The following is a 12,184-nucleotide window of genomic DNA, read 5'->3' as shown; positions in this document are numbered from 1 at the left end:
TTAAAAACGTTTTGGAGACTTTGGGTGAAATGTCATTTCAGGCATAGTGGTCAACTCTGCTCTCCTGCAATCCATCCGTTCCCTGCTGACATCTGCACAGCGCTCGCGAGAACGAGGAAGCCACGCGAAGGCGCTTCTGTGCGGGACACTGACACTAAGGTCCTACAGAGCTGTTTTCCGCACCAGGCTGCAGAATGAGGAATACAAATATAACGAAGGCCTTTTACGGTTGCTGGTTTTGAAGTCAAGTCATTCAGTTGTGATTAGTGTTTAAAACCCTGAAGATATCAACACAGAATAAAAACAACACAGCTCAAAGTACACGCTTCACTGTAATAGACACCGCGCTCATGAACCTGGGTTTGGCTTTGGCGATACACGAGTCTGGGTCTGGAGGTGAACAGTGAGAACGGATGTTTCCATCCAACACCCGAGTGTTTAAAAATCTACGTGAAAGGACAACACAGTCTTTTCGAGGAAGAAACTATGTAAGCTTTATTTTAACAGTGGAAATGAAACGGAAACTTGACCTGCCTAATTGCTGACATCTATATAAATTACTAAAATATATATATATTTAATTTCTGCCTACTTTTGGACCATCTTTATTCCACAGGAAATTCGTGATTTCTGCAAAAGCAGCTGCATAGTACCACACAGAGCAGAAAGACCTAAATTTATACTTGGGGGTTGGAAGATACGGCTGCTGAGCCCGCCATTCCACGCACAGCTCCAAAACACCGTGGTTACATGACTGCCGTTTGTACAGACCCAGCTCGACAGTGACACAGACAGACATCCCATCCGGGGGTGAAATTGCATCTGTTATAACACAAGAGTGAAACGGGCATTCAAACAGAACGGAAGGCCCCGCACACCTCCTAGCACCCTTGGTCTCCTGATGGAGGTCTCATGTTACGCATCAGTGCACTGGATCGTAGGACAGACTTAGACTTTTATTTCATCACAAGTGCCATTTGGTATGTCACTATGACAGCTTATCACGGCCTTTGTTTCTCCTTCAGCAAGTCGAGGCCACCGAAGCAGGGTGTGTTAGTTACGCAATTCCTATAAGGCACTTTACGGTTTTCATACTGGACAGTGAGGTACAGGATATATTTCTAGGGTTCGTTGCTGTTAAAAAAAAGAATGGGAAGAGGAGGGAGTAGCACCATGTTGTACGTTAGCGGAGGGCCGGGCTTCATTACGTTCTTCTCATACAGACTTGACAGCGACTGACGTGCGTGCGCAGCTCCCCGGCCTTCAAGGTGGACGGCGTGGGCTTCCTACGGGACGACACAGAAACCGGCCGTCAGCCCCACGGCTCAGCGAGGTGGCCCAGTTCCTCGGGCCTCCCCCCGCCCCAGAGATCTCCGAGGGCTTGGATGGGAGGGGGCCCCAGCCCGGGACGAACAGCGACCCCGGCTCGCCCCGACTGAGCGGACACGGTGCTGGGTGTCAGCCGCCCTCACAGCAGGGGAGCGAGGCACGCGATCACGTGCACCCCCATCCCTGGCCGTGAGGTTGGTGGCAGCGCAAGTGCACGCCGGGGAGGGCACAGAAACAGCCATCCCGCATCTGCTGGGCTCCAAAGGCTGAGCCTCGCCCCCTGCGCCACCCCACCTCCTACGACTGTCATCTCCCCCTCATCCTCTCTCCTCAACCAGATCATAAACTCCTCAGCGGAAGACGATATCTTCCCTGCAACCCCTCACACACAGAGTAAGTGCTCATTACACACTGGCTGAATGGGGTAATAAATGAGGAATCCAGGATAATTAACTAGACCTGGAAATACTTCTATAAGCTTTTGCTGGATTATATGCAGGTAGTCTGATTGGAGGCCAGAGAGGGAGACATTTAGTGCCCCAAATGCTTCCTTGATCCTAGATAATCTACCGTAATTTGACTATTAGAGCGGTGAAGACTAAACTGAAGTTGGCTCTAACCAAATTCTATTAAATTAAAGCAGCCATATAATAAGAGTAACATCCTAAAATTAGGGCTGCTGATTTTAGCAACTTCTGTGAAAATCTTATTACCCCCAAATTAATTTTTTGAAATAATGAAATCTTATCTAATTTTTGTTTTAGTCCATTGTGCCAGGCTGCTGGTTCAAAAAAAAAAACAAAAACAAAAACCAGAAAACCAACCCATTATTACCTATTAACCCTATAAAGGAAGGCCCAGGACCTGATACACCCAAGTGCTCAGTTAGGAGCTGATGGTTAAGTTCTAACCCGAGAGTTGATGTCAAGTTTCCAGTTGCCTGAAAAGTCTCCTGTAAGCTACCCATTAAGTACCTGGTACTTTTTGGTGCTTAAAATATTACGAGTTGAGAGAGTGTTGCTTTGCCTTTTATGATCTAACTTAAGAAGAGACAGGCTGATGGGATAGGCTGGTGATGGGTAGTAAGGAGGACACGTATTGCATGGTGCACTGGGTGTTGTATGCAACTAATGAATCATCGAGCCTTACATCAGAAACCAGGGATGTACTATATGGTGACTAACAATAAAAAAAATATTATTATAAAAAAAAGAGAGAGACAGGCTGACAGAAGAGTTCCACAAAACTCTCTCTGAAAAGGCAAAGACAGAAAGGTGCATCTCCAGGGGGAGCGGTACGTATTTGGGGAGTGACAGTCACTGCTCGGGCTCGTGGGCCCCTGCGCCGGCCCAGCAGGGGCTGCACAAAGGACAGAGGGCTCGTCACGCACTCCTCTCCATCCCGACCGCACTGGGCTCCGCGGCAAGGTCAGCAAGGTCAGCAGTCACCCAGGGCAGTTGTCTCAACAGTGAAATCGTGATGGAAAAGAAGGGGAAGGTCTTCCCTATCGATTCCGGTGCATTTGGGCTGAAATTAATTTTTATTTTCATGGGTCTCACAAATAGTCTGGTCACGTCCCTCAGAACTGACCCAACACACACACGAGAGTCAGCATCACAACTGCTATGAGAGCACATGCTCTCCCCTCCCTCGCCGACTGTTAAGTACGTATTTTTAAATGCTCTGTTGGAAGAGCCAGGTGTTCCAACTACACTGTAGAGAATCCATCTACAAAAATGAAAAATGGCCTTTTTTCTTTCGTAGTCCTTCAGCCAATGAAAGAATTGAACCTGTGACCTGAGATCTGCCTTTGAAGTGCACCGCAGTTATCTGTCCACACAGAACAGAACCGAATCCTCGTCACTGCCTGTGGAAGATGCATTCCTAATTAGCGTTTCAGAACCCTCTTTAACACTCTGTACCGGAAGGAACACGGATCCGGACGCCGCACAGGGGCCCTCCCGACTTACTTGAACATCTCGCTTCTCTCGATGGTGGCAAGCCAAAAGCTGTAAGCGTTCGCATAGTAGTTGCAAGTCCCACGGCCATGGCACTCGATGAATGGCGCGCTCCTGAACTCTTCCAGACAAGACCCGGGGGACGCGAGGGCTTGGCCAGAACCTTCAGCACCGGCACTGGTGTGCTGCGGAGCAGACGTGAGCCGTGAGTCAGGTCTCCACCCGCCACACAGACGGGGCCTCGTGGTGCCCGGCGAGAAACCAGGGTAGCCCCGCGGAGAAGCCTCGGGCAGGTCACCGTGAAACACACTCGTGCCCACACCACCCTCCACCTGCAAGCCGGTCCCTGCGCCACACGCAGAGCACGGCAGCCCGCGACCCCACACCAGAACTCCGCCACCGGTCCTCCCCTAACAGGATATGGCCAGCCCAGGCGCATCAGGATTTAAAGAAATGCTGTCCTCGCTATTCACTATGTTTGAGATGCTGAAACCTCCTCTAACTTGGGACAGACGAAATAGCCAAAATGTGTACATGATGTTGGAACCAAGAGATGTGAAATCAAACTTTCTAATCAAAATTAGAGAGGATAATTAAAATCCTGTATTAGATGCTATGTGTTCCTTTATAAGGTAAAGAACAATCATCGGTTCCTTTTCCTTGAAAAGAGAAACAATTTAAACCAGAGAAAGAAAAGGGTAACCATTATTGTAACTGTTGAAATGCAGTTGGGTCTAATGGGCTCGAGGAGGGTCAACCTGTGCTCAGAAACCAGGACCGAGAGGAACAATCCAAAATGAGACAAGACACTCCAAAATCGCCATGACTATTGTTTCAGATGCGAGAATTTCAGAGCCACAAGAGCCCTTTGAGGACAAAGCTAACACCCTCCATTCCCAGATGAGGACTGGAGAATGCTAGTTAGAACATTCTGGATCTGACCATGGTCCCAGTTTCAAGGCAAAGCTGAAATAAGTACAGGGGTCTCCAGACTGCCAGCCCAGAGCCCCTCCACATCCCCACAAGGCCCCCAATGACTCGGAAGGGATGGAGCACTCATTCTCTTGGACACCATTACTTTGCTTTCCTCTTGATTTGGGGAAATTAGGGGCAATCATTGTTTCAGATCTTTGTCATGGTGACAAAATGCTTTCCTTTACTCCTTGGGCCAGGGGCCACTTTTGTCGTAATGAGGTTCCGTCTAGTTTTTCTTATGATTATGGAGTTAAAAAATTCAATCTACGTCACCATTGCTGGTGTCCTGATCTCCGGCTTCTTGACAAAGCAGCCACCACGCATTCTTTAGAGTTATGGAAGCACTTGTTGCATCTCTGGGTGGCCGCCAAGTCTCTGGCCCTGCTGAAGAGTCTACCTGAAGCCTCGTCCGCCCAGGAAACCTCACAACCAAACTGGCGTGCAGACACGAGCACTTCGAGAACTGCTCTCCTGGCTGTGCTATTCCTCCTGCACTCGCGATGACTAAGGGCAGAACTTATGAAGCCCCTCTCCCTGTCAACAGAGTGGACTAAAGATCCTCCAGGGGCCCAAACGTCCATGTGACCGCACCTGAGATGGTGAGGATGGGCGGGGTCTGTGGTGAGCCAGAAGGAGCCCCGCGGGCCGCTTACTGGGGGTCACCCACTATGACCTGGCCTTGCGGGTACAGAGCCTTCACACAGGCAATCGCTACTTTAAACCGGGGCAGTAAGGTCAAATAAGCAGCTACCGTGGGGTCTCAAACAGGTGTCATGTTTCCTATTTTAACTGGCATTTCTGGGGTGGGAACATCGGGGACCTGGTGTCCGGGACAGCCGAGTGGTAGGAGTGCAGCATCTCCCCGCAGGAGGGGGTGGGCCCTCGCACTCCCGCACACTGGCGAGCCCCCACCCCCACCCCCCACACCCCAATGCTTCTGCTTCGGGCATATGCGAGCTGCTTGAATGTGCACACATCTCCTCTCCTCCTGGGGAGATGCTCTGACTCCGGGAAAGCTCACATGGCGTCCCCACCACCCAGTTCCAGAGCAGCCGCTCCAGAGGCAGGAGGCGGGCTCTGGCCAGGCGCTGGAACAGCTGCTGTCTGCAGCGGAGCAGGCCAGGCTCCTGGAGAGGCTTTGGTCGGGAGCCCGAGAACTGACAGTTGGGCGCAGAGGGAGGAGGTGGGGGCCTTAGCAGGCGGCTCTGTCAGGGGCGCGGGGAGTTTCCTCAAATGCTCACCATCACGAAGGAATAGCCAATCCAGAGGGAGGACCAGCCGCTGGGGCACTGCGGGATCTGAATGGTCTGGCTGTGCACGGCCATCACCATGGCTGGCGCCTCACACACCGCGCACCTGGAAGGTACAGAGCACACGCCCTGAGCACGGCCGCAGGGACAGCGTGGGACGAAGCCTGTGCCTGTCGTTCCTCTTCTCCGTGCTCCCACCCGTCCTCTGCGCACGCGTGGTCTGATCCAGCTTCGTGCTTATGACAGACCCGGCGGTGTGGAGCCCTGTCGCTGATTGTGTAAGCCCCCCTCAGTGCTAGAATACCCACATCCAACACTTGTTGAACCATCGGCTTTGCGGGAAGGGGGACATCAGAAGGCAAGGCTGTAGCCGTGGCCATCTCCCAGAGGGGCTGGGGGACTTGCTTTGCGGGAAGGGGGCCATCAGAAGGCCAGGCTGTAACCGTGGCCATCTCCCAGAGGGGCTGGGGGACTTGCTTTGTGGGAAGGGGGACATCAGAAGGCCAGGCTGTAACCGCGGCCATCTCCCAGAGGGGCTGGGGGACTTGCTTTGCGGGAAGGGGGCCATCAGAAGGCCAGGCTGTAACCGTGGCCATCTCCCAGAGGGGCTGGGGGACTTGCTTTGTGGGAAGGGGGCCATCAGAAGGCCAGGCTGTAACCGTGGCCGTCTCCCAGAGGGGCTGGGGGACTGAAGACATGCGTTTCCTCCTCTGTGCATTCCAGTGTTTTCCGATTTTTCAACAGGGAGCATGGATTTCAGCAAACACAATTAACACTTGAGACACAAGAATTAACACAAGAGGCACAAGAGGTGAAACCCAAGTGCCACCACTTCCGGAATTCAGCCATTTGTTTTCAGCTGAGAATCATCTTCAGCAGAAGAACTACATGGTGACGGAGTAAGGAACAAACACTGCATCTGGGCTTGGATGTCCCTGTGAGCCCGCTCTGGACTCACAGCAGACTCGCAGCCAGCAGAGCCGCGGCGGGACCCTGGCCTGGGCAGGGCGCTCAGTGGGACACGGCGGGAGCACCTCCCATAGAACCCCCTCCAGGATGGGTGCCTCCGGAGCCAGGCGGACCCACACCCAGCAACCAGCTAAAGCAACACACACTCTTCTGACTCAGACCTGCCACCGGCCCGGGAACCCTTTGATGGCAGGATAACGTTTTATAAAAGAAAAAAAAATTAAACACCAGCAGTCACATAATTACATTCAAGTCACAAAATGAACAGAGTGTTAGCAATGCTGATAAATGACTATAAATGGTGTTAATAATTACACCTAGTTATGTTGGAACATTTGCATGAAAATGGATGGGGAACGGGTAGAGGCCTAAATTAGTCATCCGATTTTCCGTAGATGTGTGTGTGTGTGTGTGTGTGTGTGTGTGTGTGCAATTTTCTATTTTATTCACACAAGTGCGGATGAATTAAAAGCCTCAGTTAAACAACAGTTACTGAAATTGGCCTTATACATCTGCCACCATCTGTCTGCTAGACACAGAAGCCAGAAATAGAGCGTGGCGGACGGTGCTTGATGTCAGGCGCTCTCCAGGCCAGGGGCTTGTCGAGAAAGTGCTCCTGACACCAGCCGGTCACACGGACACGGAGGGGAAGAGCCGGACGGCCCCTTGAAATTCAGACAGTCAACCCCCGCCCAAGCTATTCCTGAAAAGTCTGAGGCCACAGAGAGCCCAGCGAGAGCCGGAGCCACAACGCGGCTCCCCTGCTCTCACGACGGTGGTCTTGCCACCAGGACAATGAAACAATCAGCAGCTTGTGCAAACTCATGTGTGCAGAAAGCCAGAAATGTCTGCCCTGTTCTCAGGATGAAGGGAGAGAAGTTGCCAGCTTTTCTGTTTCACAGGAAGGATTTTGTGTTATTAACTCTAAAGGTGAAGCTTTCAGAGCTCCCCCAAGTAAAGTAACCCAGAAGTCCTGAGACCTTGTGCAACCAGGGAGTGGCAGTAACCATGGAAACCCACATGCTCAGAGACCGGAAGTGGGCAGCACTATTCCAAAGGGAGGGAGAGACGGACAGTGTGGCTTCGGGAGCAGTGGGCTGGGGGACATGACTGGTAAGGTCCCTCCACACTGAGCCGCTGTGAGTCAGTTACCAGAGACGTGAAAAGCCAAACTGTACAACGCTGACATTGACGCAGCCCCTGCTTCCGGGCTGGGGGTCTTACTGAAAGCAAGTAAGGGGTCCACAGGGAACAGCAAATCTCAGACACAGGCTTCTCAGGGACCTGATCTGGGGATATTGCAAACACATGCCACAGGCCCTCCCTCAACCAAATCAAGGTCAAAGGGCAGTTTTATCAAGGAGGTAAACAGCAAGACAGACACGAATAATAATTTTCTACCTGGTATCCAAGGGAAGCTGAAGAAAAACACAAAGGTGGTTAGTTTTCCTTCTGGTGCAGCCAACAGGGTTCTGCACGAGGACAGGCTCCGCACAGAAAGTCTCAGACACTCACTGACACACATAAATAACTGTTTGGAAAGGGGCCACTCGAAAGTGTAAGGAACCATTCTTCCCATTTTAAGATCCATAAAGTGAATTTTCTTATAGCTCAAAAGAAACATCAAAGAAAGCTATCAGGAGATATTTTCGTGTAAATCCATAGAAAACCTATGGTTTTCCTATTTATCAGGGCATCTCCCCGCCCTTCCGCCCCGGGTCCTCCTCTGTGGTACCCGTTCCTCAGTATGAACGGGATCTACCGGGACCTGCGGCCCCCGCGTGTGCACGCGGAGCCAGAGCGGTCAGAGCCCCAGGCCGGCTTCGGCACGCACTTCCTGCTCCCTCTGCCCTCTGACCACAGGACCCTGCCAGCTCTTTCTTCCTAGTCAAAAGCCGCTTGGTTCTTTGGAGGGAATGCAGAAAGGCTAAAGTGAGTCCTCACTCTCACTTCCCTGGGGCAAACTCGTCTGCTTTGTTATTCTGTTCATTCCTTATGATCTTATGCGTCAGAAAGTACAACTACAGAAGAGCTTCTTAGAGGAATTCACAGCGTTGCCACTTTTCCATTAGAGTAGAGCTAAGGAATCAGTTTTTAATTGGAAGGAATGAAGCAAAAATAGGACACTCGTGTATTTCTCAGTCATAATAATTTCAATTTCCCCCCTTATTTCCTACCAGGCAGACCTGAAAACATACTCCAGACATTAATTAGTGTGGAAAGCACTTGATTTGGGAAGCTGCTCGGTCAGACACAAGAGCATCAGTGAGACTTCATCCTAAGGGAGCAGAAGGTGGTGGAGGTGGGAGAGTATAAGAGAAATCTTAATATGTATATATTTCTTTGTATACAGTAAATCGGTATCATCTTTTTGTGTATAAGGCACAGATATACAGCATGTCTATGGTATTACAATTTCATCGAGACCACCTCACACGCATAGTTGAGTTCCTGCATTAAATACCACTGAACTGTGCACTTAGAAATGGTTAAGATGATTCATTTTATGTGATGTCTATTTTACTACAATTAAAAATAACAAAAAAATTCTTAAATTTCATGGTGGTGGGCAATTCAGAAGGAAAAAACCTGAAAAGGCTCCTAAAGGAGAGAATTACTTGATAAAACAAAGTTGAGAACACGGTTCGAGTGGCTGCCAAGGACCCCAGGGGCATCCCTTCACGGGAGGAAAGGTGCTACCCCCGTGACTCACATGGAGCAGGAATTCTGCCCCAAAGCTGGGCATGACCTCTCCAAGGCACTGCACTGGCATTTTAAAGACGAGAGCTAACCTTCATATCAAATGATTTTATGGCTGACTTGCATTACAAAAGCCTGACATCACAATCAATACACTGAATAGCAATGGGTTGATGTTTTGGGGACAAAAATGAAAGAAAAACAGCAACGACCTCTGCCTGGACTACGATCGCTCTTTCTCCTTCAATTATACGTCTGCTCTGACAAGTGTCCGACTCACCTGCTAATAAATGGTCTGATATTGTCCCCGGCGATGGGCGCCATGGACATGGGCATGGGCTCGGGTGTGGACAGCCAGTAGGAGTAGTCGTTTCGGGAGGCGAAGTTACACACGTTGTTGATGTTGCAGAAGAGGAAGGGCATCGTACTGAACTTGCGCAGGCAGCTCCCGGCCGTGCCTAGAGCCGGGGGGAGACAGCGTCAGGAGCTAGCTTTATAATCAGCCTGCCTTCATGCAATGTACCCATCACAATGGAAATAAGAATGTTTTCCATTATAAAGAGAAAGGAGGAAGTAAATACACATGCAGACTAGTGTGATTGTAAATAAGCACTAGATTACATTTAAAGTGATCAAGGCAAAAAGGAAAACTATAAAGAATTATGTAGGATATTTTGATTAAAGGAGAGAACTTTTTTATAAAACTGAATTCCAAGAGGAATTGACCAGGTGGCTCCTTGTACGATGGCCGGTAACCACCTGGACGAGGTCTTTAACGACTATTTTGCCAAAAATGCCGAGATTCCCTTTCTAGGGCTGCTTGTTTCCGAGCTCCACGTCAGTTAGGTGCATGTGTCATTAAGCAAATTCGGTGAAGGATGTCTGGAGGGGACTGGAGAAATGACAGCCAGCGGCCGCCTTCTGAAGGAAACAGAGGGACGGAGCTTGGAGGGTGCAGAGAAATGCTGGACAGGGTAACGTGCACATTGTTTAGAAAGAGCACCAGTAAAAATGCCCTATTTTAAGAATCTCAACGCTAACTGTGAAGTATGTACTCCAGAAATCTTGACCTACTTGATAATTTGAAGAAGAGATCAAAAGTTATATGAATTTAAAAGGTTTCAAAGATTCTTTACATTTTCTTGGCTTCCCTTAGTAACGTGGTAGCTGCTGAACTTGCTGGTTCGTTTTGTAAGGAGGGAAGGAAACAGAATCAGGCGCCCTTTGCACTAACTGTGGCACCCTGAACACAGGACCGGGGCTGAATACAGCTCTGCCGCCTGGGCCGCCACAACTCTGTGTCTCATGAACACAAGCGTCCCCAGCATCTCACCCAAGTCCTGGCCGTGGGCTCGTTCGTTGCCTTGCACGTAGAGCAAGGAGTACCCGTGGTAAAGAATTTTGGTCCCAGGAGGACATTGTGGGTCATCCGTTGTTTGACTGTGCCTGGTCACAAGGAAGCCATGATCAACAGACGGGGTGCCTGGGGGACCCATGGATCCTGGCAGCCCATCAGGGCCTGGCGGGCCCGGAAACCCTCGCGGACCTGGAAGACAGGAGAGAAATGAGCTTCCCTGGCTGCAGAGAGGCTCCCTGGAAAGGCTTCGAGGAGGACTGAGTACGGCAACCCGCCTCTGTGCTGCCCCAGCTTCTGCTTTCTAAAGACCACCGAGATGCTTTATAAACACAGTGCTGGGTGCAGAGCAGATGCTCAGAAAATTGAGTCCAATGGGTAAATGAAACGTGAGAAGGGATACACGAGTAAGTAGAATAAATGACATCATTCAACACCGTGTCACTCAGACAACATTTGGGGCTCTCTAAGGGAGAAAGATCACAGAATTTTTAGAACAAAACCTCCTTTTAAGGTGTATTCCCTTCCACGGCAGGCCACCCAGCATGGCGCATGGAAACAGGGCGGTTAAGGGCTGGGTGCGGGCACTGAGTCCTGCTGTCCCCTGGGTCACTACACTGCGTGCAAAGCTGCTTGCGGCCCTTCTGCTGGGCTGGGCCCCCAGCCCCTCCAGTCGATGCCCTCAGCCTTCAGCATCTCAGTCATTATGGGGTAGCTGAGTTTTGGCTTCCTCGGGGAGCAGATCCACTGCATCCCGTGCTGGACAGCAGCCTTGTGGCCAGCACTGGCATCATATCTACTTCCTCTCGTCTGCTGCCGACACGGAATTTCTGTAGCCATGGACTGCTCCCCGCTCAGAAGACCACAGACCAGCCCTGCTGGCATCTTTCAACAACATCTGGAAACACTGTGCTGCACCAGCATCTGTCTCTCCACACAGAAAAAAATGATGACAACCCTTTAGCTCCCCTATAAGACCTTATTTCCTCTTTAAAAAAAGGAAATCAAAAAACAAGTAACGTTTTCAAGTCCACTCTGCAGGGTTCTGCACACCGGAGCCTCCTGCTTCAAACCTGAGGATGCAGGTAGAGGGCGACTGGGTCAAGGCCACAGCAAACCTACCAGGAGGGCCGAAGGGTCCCGTCTCTCCTTTCTGGCCCGGGGCGCCGTCAAAACCGGGACTACCTGGCGGTCCAGGTAAGCCCACAGATCCCGTCACACCTACAAGAAAGGGAAGGGAATCGCAACCTGGTCCTGCAGCGCCCTGGTCCTGCAGCGCCGCAGGCTGTATCTTTTTCTTCCCTTTTGGAATGTCTTTAGCCTCCGGGGCGGCCAGCCTAGGGCAGTCAGCTGAGTGACAAAGTTCTCCCAGACAGCCAAGAGCTCCTCCCGGGACCTTGTTCGCACCCCCAGGGCGTGGGCCGAACCCGCATTCCCAGGCCGTGCGTTCCGCCCTCTGCTCCAGAGCTCCCCAGGGTGCTCGCTTCTACTGTCTGGCGCACATTTTTGGGAGAGGCAGATTCGTGGGGGGAGGGGGAGGGGGAGGGCTGGGACACATTTTCGTGTTCTCAAGCATCTCCCCCAGGCCATATTCCCGCATCTCAAGTAATTCTTATGCAGCAGATATGCCCATGTGGATAGATTTTTGT

The 12,184-nt window shown here is 50.9% G+C and overlaps 1 protein-coding gene across 1 annotated transcript in view; it reads right to left on the bottom strand.

Annotated features, from left to right (window-relative positions):
* Positions 1-938: 938 nt before the first annotated feature.
* Positions 939-12,184, bottom strand: part of COL4A1 (collagen type IV alpha 1 chain) — a 137,741-nt gene continuing 126,495 nt past the window's right edge. Inside the window, exons 47-52 of the mRNA XM_045772974.2 lie at positions 11,658-11,756; positions 10,515-10,727; positions 9,462-9,639; positions 5,504-5,618; positions 3,300-3,472; positions 939-1,286 (exon numbers count right to left, since the gene is read on the bottom strand). Of these exons, the coding sequence (XP_045628930.1) occupies positions 1,205-1,286; positions 3,300-3,472; positions 5,504-5,618; positions 9,462-9,639; positions 10,515-10,727; positions 11,658-11,756 (860 nt within the window). The 3' untranslated portion in view covers positions 939-1,204. The remainder of the gene's footprint in view (positions 1,287-3,299; positions 3,473-5,503; positions 5,619-9,461; positions 9,640-10,514; positions 10,728-11,657; positions 11,757-12,184) is intronic.

This window comes from Ursus americanus, chromosome 10 (genome assembly GCF_024610735.1).
Source record: "Ursus americanus isolate L20-20 chromosome 10, mUrsAme1.1.p, whole genome shotgun sequence".
Lineage (NCBI taxonomy): Eukaryota > Metazoa > Chordata > Mammalia > Carnivora > Ursidae > Ursus > Ursus americanus.
This window is presented reverse-complemented; position numbering and strand designations above follow the sequence as displayed.